Below are 15,365 nucleotides of genomic sequence, written 5' to 3'. Positions count from 1 at the left end.
TTTCTCTCTGAATCCCCACGCACCAAGGGGCAGGGACTCAACACCTTGCTGAAATAGCCCAATCAAAGCCCTAATCATAATTTAATCAAGTGATACCTCTGCCAGACAAGTTAAAAAATATAATCCAATAACTCCTTTTAGAATTCATGAAGAATGCCAAACTTCCTCACTCCACCCTCTGAATTCCAAAATACCATTACAATGTTAAAAAAAAAACCTTAAATCAGTAACATTGCAAGTACAAAGTCCTATTGTAATCAATTGAAAGAAATGCAGTTTGTGTTGGGGCAAAGTCCTGTCTGCCGTAGACCTCTGACTTACAAAACCATTTGTCTGCTTCCAATACAGAAATGGACAGATAAAGGATAAGTATTTGCATTATATGAAGAGAAACTGGGAGGGAGACATGAATCCTCTATAGTTCAGTAAACCTGTAGGACATGCTTCATTAGATGTCAAAATATCAGAGTTACTCTTAAGATGTTTTTTCCTTCTTGGAACCACATGGGGACCTACCTTTTCCACAGGCTAGCTCATTGGTCATTTTTTGGTTTCATTCTCATCAAGCATCTGGGTGTTGACCAAGTTCCAGACCTCCCCCTCCAAGACCGTTGCAGTGATTGCCACATTTTACCCAATCTTTGGGTTAGAGTCTTAATCCCCCCTAGTACAATGACATGAATACAACATTCCCCCCTAACCTTTGGCATACAGGCTCAGCCTTCTCAGACCAATAAGTTGACCAACTGGTCTTCCCTAATACATGATGGACAGGCACACCCCTTCAGACATATGGAGTGCTGACCTTAAGCACCCTAATCATTGAGGAATGTGCTCCACATTCTCTGTAACCTGGGGTGGTAAAACTTACCCTGAACATCAGATGGGAACATCCACCCTCTTCAACTGCCAATGCAAACTCACCCTCTCTGTACACATGGGTGGGGATCTTCTCTTTGTCCAAAGAGTTGTCTTAATTCCAGATCTCAGCTTTCCTGGTTTTCCTCTTGAAGTTGTTTTCCCTTCAATCTCTCCCTTCCATGTCCCTTTTATTCCAGGCTGACAGTGATTTTGTTCATACAACTCTTTCAAAAAGTTTGTTTGTTTATCTGCAGGAAGCAGGGATACCGTCCATCAGACTGTAAGACTATCCACAAGTCTTTTTTTTTTTTTTTTTGGTTTTGGCATTTTTTAATTGTATTTTTTGGAAGATACATAGATCACAAAAAATGTTACATTAAAAAATATGAGGTTCCCACATACTGCACACACCCTCCCCCCCCCACTCCTCCCACATCAACAACCTCCTTCATCATTGCTGCACATCCATTTCATTTGGTGAATTTATCTTGGAGCACCTCTGCACCGCGTGGATTATAGTTCACATTGTAGTTTACAGTCTCCCCCAGTACATTCAGTGGATTATGGCAGGATATATCATTCTTTCTTTTATTTATTAGTTGTCCCTTATCCCTCATTTATTTAGTTATTTATTTATATTGGTATGGATTGATGGATCCTTATTTTGCTTAATAAGTTGTAATTTAATACTATCATTTTTATTTTTAAAATGTCCCAGATTTGGTTAGTGGGGACCCATTCATGGTGGCTTTCTTGTCCAATTGACATGTCTCCATCATTCATTGAGTATTTCCCTACTTTCTTGCACAGGAAGGTGTTCCAGGCCCATTTTGTACCTTCCCTGACTCAGGCCTGGAATCACCCATTTCTGCATAAAGCCTGGGGATTCCTGATGGGAATGTAACTTAGAAATCAAAATCTGGGCACAGGGTGTGCTTGTTGGGAGTCATTACATTTAGGGTTCTCAGCAGACAAACTAATATGGTGTGTCTGTGTATGGATATATGATATATATGTATATACACATATGTGCATATATATAAACACCTGTGTGTATTGTCTATCTATCTTCATTCACACTGATACCCCTACCCTGCTTTGCTTTTGACTGTATGTTCTAAGAGAAAATTTTTCTGTTTTTGCTGTTTTTTGGCCATGTGTCTTGTGGTCACCTTTTATTCCTCTCTTTCTCTGAAATCCTACTTAAAGCCATCAGCAAATATTTTGGCCTTTTTCTTAAAATATACCGACATTCTTATTTCTTATTACCTCCACCACTGTCCTGCTGGTCTACTCTTATCTGTCACTTGGATAATTATAATAGCCTCCTAATTATTCTTCTTTATTCTGCCTTTGCTCCTTTATAGCCTTTTTCTCATTATAGGAAGCAGAATGATCCTCTTAAAATGCAAGTCACATCATGTCTCAACTCTACTCAAAGCCTCCAGTTGCCTATTTTGCTCATGTAAAAGCTACAATACTGTTCTTTTTTATTTTTTATTTTTATTTATTTATTTATTTCTCTCCCTTCCCCCCACCCCGGTTGTCTGTTCTCTGTGTCTGTTTGCTGCGTCTTCTTTGTTCGCTTCTGTTGTTGTCAGTGGCACGGGAATCTGTGTTTCTTTTTGCTGTGTCATCTTGTGTCATTTCTCCGTGTGGGCGGTGCCACTCCTGGGCAGGCTGCACTTTCTTTTGCGCTGGGCGGCTCTCCTTACGGGGCGCACTCCTTGCAGGGCACACTCCTTGCGCTTGGGGCTCCCCTACGTGGGGGACACCCCTATGCAGGGGACAACCCTGTGTGGCAGGGCACTCCTTGCGCGCATCAGCACTGCACGTGGGCCAGCTCCACAAGGTCAAGGAGGCCCGGGGTTTGAACCGCGGACCTCCCATGTGGTAGACGGACGCCCTAACCGCTGGGCCAAGTCCGCCGCCAATACTGTTCTTAATGTCCTGCAAGACCCTACAAGATCTGGACTCCCCTCCCCAACTCTCTGACCTCATATAGACTTTCTTTGCCTCTTATTCTTCTCTTGAGTGAAGATTAAATCCTTTCACAAATCTACAACTTGAGAACAGGAAGATATACATGGTGACCAGTCCAATTTCTGTGTATTATTAGGCATTGGTCTATTATGGTTCTTCTGTACTGAGGTATGCTCTTGTTTTATCCCCTTAATTAGTTCTGTCATGCTCTGAAATAATCAGATACATTAAACGTTACAATATCCAGTATGCTTGTCTACCAGAATTCTTCCTTTCTGCATCCTTGCTGATTTGACTTTACATGTAGGGCCTCTGCCTCCCCAAATGCCAAATGTCACAACCAGTCCCTTCCTTTTTATCTCCAGTATGCATTATCACTGCTGCCATTTTTTTAAAAAACATGTTTGATGGTAACTCCAAAGAGTTCTAGAAAAGGATCAGTGCCTGATCAATTTACTGGTTCGAACAGACCCTTGGTCACTCAGTTGAGGGCAGATAATAAAGGCAGAAGTATGAAATATATGTCTCCTTTCAGTTGGGTTCTTTTTCATGAGGTGATCACTGGGTAGACCCTGGAATATAGCCCAGGTCGATTTTTTCCTCAGTCCAGTTCTATCTGCTTTATAATTAATGATACTCTTTCCTAGTTTTTCACACTCTGTTATCTGTCAGTCTTTGTGGTACCAGTATGTTTTCCTCTTTTTTTTTCTTTTTGTCTGTTATTGCTTGGGTGTTGTTCTGTGAGTTAGTAAATAGGTTGGGTGTTGTTCTGTGAGTTTAACCCAAGGACTATGCTTTGGATCATTTATTTCTTAGGGTAGAGTTTATTATTCAGAATCTTGGCTTGGCCAAGAATTGAGCAATGACTTTATAGATGAAGGGTTCTATATAGATATGAAATTGGGCATCATGCACAGTAAAACTTGTATTTAATCAAATCATCAAGAATTCCACTATTAACCAGGTGTATACAGCATACAAATAGGGTTTAAGGCATATATATCATTAGTTAGACCTGCTGAGCTTCAACACTGGCTTTTAAAATCAAATCACTATATGATTTGGGACAAGTTATTTAATCTCTGTGAGCTTTGGGCTTTTTTTTTTCATTTGTAAAATGCAGTTTAAAAATGACTGCTTTGCACCTATAGCTTACTTTGAAATGCATAAAAAATAGATGGATTGATGGATTAACATGATAATGCAAATATAGTAGAATGCTGTAGACTGTGGGTGGTGGATATATGGGTTTTCAATGAACAATTTATTCAACTTTACTCTGTGTTTGAAAATTTTCATTATGTCAGAAAAATCTTCTTACCTTGTATGTTTACTAGGCTTAGATAATATGTAAAAAGTGCCTGGTGTGCTAGTAAATCATAATTGTTCAAAAGCACTTCATGAATAGACATATTCTGTAGTGTCATTATACAATAAGGCAGTTTATGAAGTGTTTTAAAAGTACCTCCCATTTTTACTGGTTTATTGCATCTCAGAATCTCCTCCCCTCTCCTTTTTTCCCCTTCTTTCCCTCCTCCCCTTCTTTTTTATACCTTTTCTCCTTTCTTGGAGATTATAATGTGCAAACAGGAAGGAGAATCACTGATTGGCGTTGGAGCTAGTAAGGAAAAGGAGTGTAAGGCAACTAAGAGAGTCATGTGGATATGGTGTAGATAAGGAGTCTTCGCTCTTCAGTACCCTTTGTAATATTCATTTTTCCATTCATTCATTTATTTACCCACTCAAAGTTTGCTTCCATCATTTATAGCCTCAGTTTACTCAGTAAAATGAAGATAATACTGCTTAATGTTGTTGTAATTTAGTTAAACAATGTAGATAAAGTGCTTAGCACAGTACCTGGAAATTAATATAAAAATAAGAACATTTGGTGGTGGACTTGACCCAGTGGTTAGGGCGTCTGTCTACCACATGGGAGGTCCGCAGTTCAAACCCCAGGCCTCCTTGACCCGTGTGGAGCTGGCCCATGCTCAGTGCTGATGCGTGCAAGGAGTGCCGTGCCACACAGGGGTGTCCCCCGCATAGGGAAAACCCCCGTGCTAGGAGTGCGCCCCGTAAGGAGAGCCGCCCAGCGGGAAAGAAAGTGCAGCCTGCCCAGGAATGGTGCCGCACACACGGAGAACTGATGCAACAAGATGACGCAACAAAAGAAACACAGATTCGCGTGCCACTGACAACAACAGAAGCAGACAAAGAAGACGCAGCAAACAGAGAGAGCGGACAGCCAGGGTAGCGGGGAAAGGGGAGAGAAATAAAAATAAATAAAAAAATAAGAACATTATAATATTGAAAGATATTTATTGAACAGTTATTCCTGTGCCATTTATTGAACAGCTATTCCTAGTTAGGCATTGAGAATTTTACAATGACTCCTACAGATAAGGTCTCTTCCCTGAAAGAGTTCACTGTAACTTGGAGAAGATCTAGAAACAAATTCAAAACATTGTTTTAAGTGCCAAGATAGAAAGGAAGGAATGGTGTGACTCAGGAAAACCTGGTCTAGTTTTGTTTCTTACTTTGGTCTTATCCACATTCTGTAAGAAGTATCCAGAGGTGCTTTAGTTTCATTAGACTTTGCTAGAAAGTTCCTTTCCATCTAGATATCAGGGTTTCACAGGAGAAGGGTTTGGTACCTTTGTATCCAAAGGTAGGGAAAGATGAGCATGATTTATCATTTGCTGGCACCCCTCTTCTCTTCTAACTTCTTCAATCCATACTATTAGTTTTTTCCTAGATAAATTAGTCTAGCTTCTAATTACAGATTAGATAATTAGCTCTTTTTACACAATCATTATTTAAACATTAAGACTGAATATTTTAGCAAATATTATTTCTTTTGTACACACAAGATTCAGCAGAATATGTCCAACTTAACAAATATTTGTATTCAAAAAATTTTTAAAGAATTACACTGAGTCTCAGGATGATGGAATAGTGACATGGTCACTTGAAGCATAAATCTGAACACATAGTTACTATGTCAACAATATAGAATTATATTTTATAACCACTTGTAATTATTAATGCTACTCTGTGTTGGTCCTCAGAATCATGGCTTCATGTTGATTCATCTGCCTTTTTATATGATAGAAATATTATGACAAAATTTAATTAGAAGCTAAGAGTTTCAAAATTAATATTTGCAAACAAGTACTAGGTCATTTTTATACATGTCTTTGAAATTTAATGAAATGTTTAATTTTTACCTTTGTCTAAACCTGTTATAATGTTGTGCACTGAAATAACAGAGATCTGCCCTGAGATTACCAAATTTGAGGGTGGATATTTTGTTTGTACAAAATTGAATTTATTTATTCATATTCCCAAAGCAAGGTAAATATATAGATAAGCGTCTTTAAAACCTTGGTGTGTTTTCTTACCATTTGGTTTGCACACATACACACATGTAATTTTAATATAATCAAACTGCACATACTCTTTTTTTTTTTTTCCTCGAGGTCCTGGGACTTGGGATTGAACCTGGGACCTGTTATGTGGGAAGCCAGCACTCAACCATTGAGCTACACTGGCTCCCCTGAACATACTCTTTTATATAGCCTTTTTTCACATGTACCATTATCTTAAGTGCTTTAGCTTTTTTTTTTTTTTTTTTGAGGTACTGGGGCCAGGGATTGAACTGGGGACCTCGTATGTGGGAAGCTTGGCACTCAACCGCTGAGCCACATTGGCTCCCCTGAATTGGTTTTTTCATTTGTTTGCTTGTTGTTTGTTTTTTGTTTGTTTATTTGTTTTTAGGAGGCACTGGGAACCAAACCCGGGACTTCGCATGTGGGAAGCAGGTACTCAATTGCTTGAGCCATATCCACTCCTCAGCACATTTTTAAAGGGCTACATCTTTCAGTATGGATATACCATTATTTATTTATTTAATTTTCTATCAGACAAATGTCAAATTTTTTCCTGTTTGCAACTGTATACCATCTTATGAGGATCATTCTTGTAGTTAAATCTTGATATACATTTTAAATATTTTCCTTAGAATAAACTTCTAGAAATGGAACTGCTAGTTCTTTTTTAGACTTTATGCACATTGCCAAATTGCCTTTCAGAAAAGACTAGCCAATTTACAATCTCACCAGTGGTTTATGAAAATACCTATTTTCCTATATACCTGGTATTTGATATCCTTTGAAAGTTTGTAATTATAAAAAATTTGTAGTAACATTACAAAAAGTAGGATAAAGTGGGAGAAAATCACCTTGAATGCTATCTCCTTAACATGACAATGATTATCATAGTTGTTATAATAGTTCAGGCTTTTGTCATATGCAAAATGGTTGTAATTATACATACATTTTAAATATCTGTTTGAACCACTTTCATTTCTTTTGGGTATACACCTAGAAAAGAATACAGTTTTTTGTTCTGCTGTTTACATTCCTTGTTACATATTTTTCCTGCCTTTAATTGGCCTTCCCAATTGCATTTTTTAATGGCTACATAAAGGTGCAATAAATATTCATATTTACCATAACTTGTCCTCTATTCCTGGATGACTTTCTTGCTGTTAGTTTTTATTATGTATCATAGTACAATAAACATGTAGAAATAGCTACCATTTATTGAACATTTACTATGAAACAAGTGTTGTGCTATGTGCTTTCTCCTTTGTTTGGATTATTTCCTTAAAATTTATGTCCAAAATTGGTAATATGAACATGAATCATAAACATTTTATGGCACATCCTTTCTTCCTATGTCACCCTTTCCTATTTCTACTCTTGAAACTTTTTTTTGGAATATTTGAAATATTATGTGCTAAGAGGCACTAAGAATGCAATGATTTATCAGAGTCCTTGGAGTCAGACATTAAATGTGTATGATAAAGAGGAACATTATAAAAAGCTGTATTGGAGGATGGATCTATTTATCTGTCAATACACACATGATTTCCCCTTTCAAGTATAGGAAAGCTATTTACCCCTAAGTATTTCAATATAAGAACAAGAACATTTTCTGAAATAATCACAGTTCAATTACTAAGTTCAGGGAGTTTAACATGGGTATAGCTCTATTATCTAATCTGTTGTCCATATTAAAATTTCACTAGTTGTCCAAATAGTGACACTTATGGAAATTTTCCCCCTTGATCTAGCATCTAATTGAAGATCATGTATTGACTTTAGTTGTCCTGTCTTTTATCTCCTTTAAACTAGTACATTTCCTCAGCCTTTGTTTGTCTTTCATGACAATGATATTTTTGAATAATAAAAGCTAGTTATTTTGTAGAATGTCCTTCAATTTGAGTTTGTCTGAGGTTTCTTCCAGTTCAGATTCAGGTTATGCCTTTTTGGCCAGAATACCATGTAAGTGATGTTGAATTCTTTTTGGTGCATTGTATTAGGAGGCGTGTGCTGTCAAATTGTCCCAATATTGTTGATGTTAACTTTTACAACTTGGGTAACGTGGTGCCCCCCAAGTTCTTCCTCTGTAAAGTTACCATTTTTTCCTTTGTATTTAATAAGTAATCTGTGAGGAGATACTTTAAAACTGTATAAATGTCCTGTTCTTCATCCAACTTTCACCTGAGTGTTAGCCTCCATTGATGATTTTCTAACTCCTTCCTTTCTTATAATTATTAGTTGGCTTTCTACTGTAGCTAAGAACTTTCCCTTCCCTTTTTATTTAATCAGTATGAATTCATAGATTCTTATTTTATTCAATGGTTTATATTTTGTTACTTTCATTATTTATTTTGATGCACAAATTGTCCTAGATTTGAGTAATGGGAGCCACTTCAAGGTGGCTCCTGTTTTCTTTTGATATGTCCTTGTCAACTTTTGAGCACTTTTAAACTTTCTGGCATAGCAAGCTACTTCAGGCTCATCTTGTGCTTTCTATACCCCAGTGCTGGAATCAGCTGTTTCTCCAAGGAACCTCTGACCATTTTAGCAACCAATGTATGACCTAAGGTATATGTTTTTAAAGTGTCCGCAAGGCTATTTTATTGGTCTGTTTTCTAGACCCACTGAGAGGTCTCTTGTATATAGGAGTTTGCTAGATGGAAAAGACTGAGGAAGTGAAATAGTCCAGGGAAATGGAAGGACATAAGAAGAGTCATAGTATTTGGAAGAACCCAGTTGTTCAGAGGAGCTAAAATTCAATGTGGCTTCAAGAACAGAGATGAGGCTAGAGAATCAGGCAGAGAACAGTTCATTAAGGACTTTATTTGCTATCCTAAGGAGCTTAACCTTATAGGAGATTAGAAGCCACTATAGAGGGTTTAAACTGGGTAGGGAAATGATATGTTTTGGTAGATTTGTACTTTAAAATAACTCTGTGCTGTCACTAGTGGCATTGCATAGAATGGATTAGATAAATATTTAAAATTATTTTCCAGAAGGGTTGGTATATGCTTTCTTAGCAGACTTAAATTTTTCTACTAGTAGCTAGTGTTTCAGCTGCTGGATACTAGTGCCTCAATGGAGGAGTTGGCAGTAGTTTAATGAAGAGAGAGAGAGAGACACCACATAGGACATCAAAATTTGATTCACTGGTTTATATTTTTGTGGAATGTTAGCAAGTTGTTAGTAGTAGTTTTATAAGCAGGATTGGAAGTTGGATACTAATGTTCTCCATTGAAAAATTATACAAACTAAAGTACATGAAACAATGCTGTCTTTTAAAATAAAACATCTTGGTGAATAAGAATACTGCTACATTTTCTTTATCTTTGGTGGTAATATCGATAATATGATTCATAGACATTGCATAATGTAGAGGTCCTACCAGGTTTGCATGGTAATCAAAACATGAAATGTAACAATCATATTTTCTAAAATAGCAAATTTTATCTTTAGTTCGAATTTTGCTCTTATGGCGACTTTTATTTCTGTACTATTTATAGCCCATATCCCAGCCAATTGGAGTTGAACAACAAGTAACTCTTCTAAAACCAGGTTTAGTTAGAAGGTAAGTGTCTATAAATTAATATCATGAGAATAATGGGTGTGTGTTGAAATATGTGCATACATTTGGTGCTTAATGCATCCTGATTATAGAAGCTTCTTTGTTCTTATATTTGTATATATATTTAATAAAAATGGTATTTGCTTTTTTTATGCCAGTAGGGATCATGTGGATTATGAAATTATTGACCATTTTCTTGTTCTCTTTGTTTATGCTATTCTGTTCTAAGAAAAACTTATATGGGTTAAGAAATGACATAAGAAATAATATAATTCAGAGTAAAACTCCTGCTAATCTAATGAAATAAATCACAACCAGATATATAATTATGTTATTATTAGGTAGTTGTAAACTAGTATTTTTCTCTGTATCCATACTGGGTAATTTCTTTTGTTCTATCTTCAAATTCACTGGTTCTTTCCTTTGTCTTATTCATTCTGCTATTGTACCTGATCAGTGAGTTGTGTTTTTTTTTTTAATTTCTGATATTGTATGCTTCAGTTCCATAATTTCCATTTGATTCTTTTTTATAATTTCTGTTTCTTTGGTGAGATTCTCTTTTTTTCTTTTTTAAGATTTATTTTTAATTTTTAATTTATCCCCACCCCTTGCAGCTTGTTTGCTGGCTGCTCTCTGTGTCCATTTGCTGCACGTTCTTCTGTGTCTGCTTGTCTCCCTTTATTGCATCATCTTGCTGTGCCAGCTCTCCATGGGCCTGGGCCGTCAGCTGTCCGCGGGTGTGTGCCAGCTTGCCTTCACAAGGAGGCTCTGGGACACGAACCCAGGGCCTCCCATATGGTAAATGGAAGCCCAGTTAATTGAGCCACAGCTGCTTCCCTGAGATTCTCTTTTTTTCAGTTGGTTTCAATGAAACAAATGAAGCATTTTGGTGAGTTTTAAGCAGTTGCTTTAAAATCCTTGTCAGATAATTTCAGTATCTGATTCATCTTGGTGTTGGCATCTGTTAATTATATTTTATCATTCAAGTTGTGATTTTCTTGTTGTGCTTTTATTTTTGTATCACGTTTTTAATCGTCTCCTGGACATTTTTGGATATTACAAATAATGGGCCTTGAGAATCACAGAATATTGTTTGCTTTGAGAAATTGAACAGGAGTTACTTTTTTAAAAATCACTAGCTTGAAGCATGATGCAGCAGCTACAAAGGAAAATACCAATATTCCTGATAACCCAAGTGGAAATGGCAAACAGGATCGGATCAAGCAGAGACGTGCTTCCTGTCCCCGGCCAGAGAAGGGGACTAAATTTCAGCTTACTGTACTGCAGGTCAGTGTATAAATGTGGTTTGGTTTAGAGTGCATGTAGAGGCCAGGGAGGGGCAATGTTGCTGAGGAAGTGGATATAGAATATTGTGAAAACCTCTTTAAAGTAACTTTTTGTCTATTAAATTTTTTTTCTGATGAGTATTATGTGTTAATTGTTAAGCCTGGGAAATACAGAGGAAATATAAGAAAGAAAATAAAAATCATTTGAATCCAACAACTCAGAGATAGTGCTGGTTAATGTTTTAGTGTACTTTTATCCTTTTTTTCTATGTATTTGTACCATTTTGCATTATTGTTTGTAACAGTACTACTAATAGTTGTGAAGACTTATTGAATTATTTTGTGCTAGGTACACCAAGTGTTATATATTCATTTTATAGTTTAATCTTTCAATAACCTTGTATGATAGGTTGCAGTATATTCATCTTTACAAATGAGGATACTATAAATCAGAGAGGTAAAGTAATTTAAGGTCGTTCAACTAGCAAGTGATAGAGCCAGAGCTTAAAGTCTGTATCTCTAACCAATATGGTATACATTCAAATGGATGCTTAAACCTATATATAATTTTATATCCTGCCTTTTAAAAAAACTTAATATGTCATGTATATATTAAGTAAGTTTTCAATAACATGATATTTGAAATGACTGTATTAGTGCTATGTACAAAGGTATTGTAACTTAACCATTTCTTCTGTTGTTCCTCATTTAGGTTCTGTCTATCTCTCTGCAAGTCTGTCTTTTTTAAAAAAACTTTCTCTTTGTACACCTGTCTCTCCCTCCTTCTCTGCAGCAAATATCCTTGAACATAAATCTTTGTATAAATCCACAATTATTTCTTTATGATAGAGTCCTGAGAAGTAGAATTAGTGGGTCAAAGAGTGTGAAAAATTTTAAAGTTTCTAAATACGTGTTACTAAATTGCTGTCCTCAAAGGTTGGATCTGTTTACAATTGTTTTAGCAGTGCACCTTCTTTTGCTTAAAGAGTCATTTTGTGGGATTAAGAGAATTTTGGAAAAGAATGAATGAATTTAGATCTTTGCATTACAGATAGCTGCAGTGAAAATTGTCATTTAAATTTTTTTTTATTTTAAAAGTCGTGTTCAGTTTTCTTTCCCATTAGCAGAGGATCACATTCCTAACTTACTTTTTTTGCAGAGTAATTTGAGCCTGTTACATTTACCATAGCTGTTTAGGCAGTATTTCACCAAGGGAAAAACAGAATCTTTTGGGATTCTGAACCGTTTAAACCATTTCCTCCATATACTGTAGGTGAATTCTTCTAGATATTCCTTGCACAGTTTGGAAAGGGAAGACAGTGACTAACTTCTAAACTGGTGAGATGTTTATTCCCAGGTGTCAACCTCCGGAGACAACATGGTGGAGTGTCAGCTGGAGACACACAACAACAAGATGGTCACCTTCAAGTTTGATGTTGATGGTGATGCTCCGGAGGATATTGCAGATTATATGGTCAGTACAGTAAAACCAAACTATTTCCCTACAGCATTCTCTGCCTCTTTTTTTTAACCCCCTAATTCTCCCTTCATTTAATCAAAGCCATCTTTTTGTGTAGGCTACTGTTAGGTTTTAAAATTTGTACACTGCTAAATTAGTTTTGATCAAGAGTAAGTCACTGAGCTCCAAAATGTATTATTCATCAAATGCAGTGACTGTGCCGCACTGATGAAAGAGATTGTTGATGTTCAAGGAGTGGGGGATAGGGAGTTGGGGTATATGGGAACCTCTTATATTTTTTAATGTAACATTTTGTGTGATCTATATCTTTAAAAAAAAAGACAATAAAAAAAAGAGTAAGTCACTGTATCTCCTCCAGTTTCAGTAGATTTGTATGGAAAACATGAGGGGGTTTTATTAAGAAATGATATAGGTCAGTGGATTTTCTCTCTTGCTGCATGTTGTAATCACATGTAGAACTTTTTAAAAACCACTCTGTTGCTTGGATCCCTAATTAAATCAGAATCTCTAGAGGTTAAGGCCTAAGCGTCAATAGTTTGTAAAGCTCCCTAGGTGATTCTAATGTATTAGCCACAGATCTACCATCTTATATGTAGGTGCTCAAGTTATGTTCATCATTTCATTTAGTTTTCATATTTTCCTAGATTTCTTAGGCTTAAGTTAGTATTTTTACCTTTTTTTAAAATCCCCACCCTCCCAAGTTTCCCTTGCCTGTCCTCTCATTGTTTTGCTCACCATGTCTGCACGTCTTCTCCAGGAGGCACTGGAAACTGAACCCAGGACCTCCCATATGGGAGGCGAGAGCCCAAGAGCCTAAGCCATATCCTTTCCCTGCGGGCTGCGGCATCTAGCTTGGTGCAGCAGGTGCGATGTCTAGCTTGTTGCATTGGGTGCAGTGTCTAACTCTTGCAGCGGGTGCGGCATCTGCTTGTCTTCTTTAGGAGGCACTGGGACCTGAACCTGGAACCTCCCATGTGGTAGGCAGGCACCCAACTAGTCTAGCCACATCTGCTTCCCTTTTACCTTTTTTTTTGGATGAAGATGGTGCTAGGGTGGCAGGATTGCTTTTATTTCTACCAGTTGTCTTCGGATATGCATTCTTTGCCAAGCAGAATTAAGTATTTTAAAAGTTAATCCTTATGTCTGTTCTTGTTTAACATAGTATTTTCTGAGCTGTCTCTTCTTACATGTTTCTCATGAATGTTTAAGCTGAATTAAAGGTGCACTGGTCCATTATTTATCATAATTGGAGATGTTTCATTTTGTGATCAGTGATTTAAAAGCCAGCTTTACAAACTGTGACATGTACATACAGTGGAATATTATTCAACTGTAAAAAGAAATGGAGTTTTGATGCATAGGACAACATAAATGAACCTTGAAGACATGTTGAGTGAAATAAGCCAGACACAGAAGAACAAATATTGTATGAAATACTAGAATAAGCAAATTCATACAAGTACAATCTAGAATACAGGTTAGCAGGGGCCAAGGTGGAGTTAGGGAATGGGGAATTACTGCTTAATTGGTACAGAGTTTCTGTTTGGGATGATAGAAAAATTTTGGTATTGGGTGGTGGTAATGGTAGCACAAGGTTATGGTTGTATTTAACAGCACTGAGTTATATATTTGAATGTGGTTACAAGGGGAAATTTTAAGTTCTATGTATGTTACTAGAATAAAGATAAAAAACATAGAATTATAAGATACAGTGAACCCTAATATAAAATATAGACTATAGTTAATAGTACAATTATAATAATCTTTCATATATTGTAACAAAATATCACGGTAATGCATGGTGTTGATTTTGGGGGGGCGGGGCAGGATTATATGGGAACTCTGTTTTCTGCATGATTTTTCTGTAAACCTACAACTTCTCTAATAAAAAATTATATTAAAAAAAGGAAAAAGTGTTGAAAATAAAGATTACCTCAGTTATGCTTTCCAAATGACAAATTATATAACATCAGATATTTTTTAAAATGCTGTCTTCTTTGATAGGTAGTGCCAATCTGACAAGTGTCAGTGGTCTCAAAATAAAAAGAATACTGTAACTTCATGTATTATATGGTATTTTATTGCTGATCTTTGTTAATTCTTTTGTGACATTTGGATCTAAGTATTCAATTTTAATGTTTTTCTTTATGGTAGTTATTATTGATAAAGAATTACAATTTTGAGAAAACTAAATGCATTCTTTTAAATAAACTTTTCCTTTTTGTCAGGTTGAAGATAATTTTGTGCTAGAAAGTGAGAAAGAAAAATTTGTAGAAGAATTGAGGGCTATTGTTGCACAAGCTCAGGAGATCCTTCATGTCCATTCTGCTGTAGCAAGAGCCACTGGAGTTGAACCTGTTATGGAATCCAACAGTAGCCAAGTAAGTGCAATTGTTTAGCAAATAGGTCTTCTTGACTATGTAACAGGAACTTATTTATTTATTTGTTCATTTTAATTCAGACAGGATCATCTGAACAAGTACAGATAAATTCTGCATCCACTCAAACCAGCAGTAAGTATGTTTAATAAAATTTACCATTTGGCTTTTGAAGCAAGACATTTGGAAACTTTAATTTACATACCTTCATTGGCAAAGATGTTAGCCAAGAAAGGAATTTGATAAATTGTTAAAGTAGATTTTCCCACATTGTGAAAGGACATTATAACCCAGAAGTAAGAAACCATTCTCCAGATTTCCTCCCAAGTGCTGGTTCTTTTACTGATTAATTTATTTCTGAGTTGTCATGTGGCATGTGACCAGAAAAGCAGTCACAGTAATGATGACTATAACAGCTTAATTGTTTAA

The 15,365-nt window shown here is 36.3% G+C and overlaps 1 protein-coding gene across 9 annotated transcripts in view; it reads left to right on the top strand.

The window, feature by feature from the left end:
• WNK3 (WNK lysine deficient protein kinase 3) overlaps positions 1-15,365 on the top strand; it is a 230,693-nt gene that overhangs the window by 117,931 nt on the left and 97,397 nt on the right. For all 9 annotated transcript variants that reach the window (XM_058291562.1, XM_058291565.1, XM_058291564.2 and 6 more), the window contains 5 exons: positions 9,731-9,795; positions 10,932-11,079; positions 12,436-12,552; positions 14,787-14,939; positions 15,020-15,071. In XM_058291562.1, the coding sequence (XP_058147545.1) occupies positions 9,731-9,795; positions 10,932-11,079; positions 12,436-12,552; positions 14,787-14,939; positions 15,020-15,071 (535 nt within the window). The remainder of the gene's footprint in view (positions 1-9,730; positions 9,796-10,931; positions 11,080-12,435; positions 12,553-14,786; positions 14,940-15,019; positions 15,072-15,365) is intronic.

This window comes from Dasypus novemcinctus, chromosome X (assembly GCF_030445035.2).
Source record: "Dasypus novemcinctus isolate mDasNov1 chromosome X, mDasNov1.1.hap2, whole genome shotgun sequence".
NCBI classification, from domain to species: Eukaryota; Metazoa; Chordata; class Mammalia; order Cingulata; family Dasypodidae; genus Dasypus; species Dasypus novemcinctus.
This window is presented reverse-complemented; position numbering and strand designations above follow the sequence as displayed.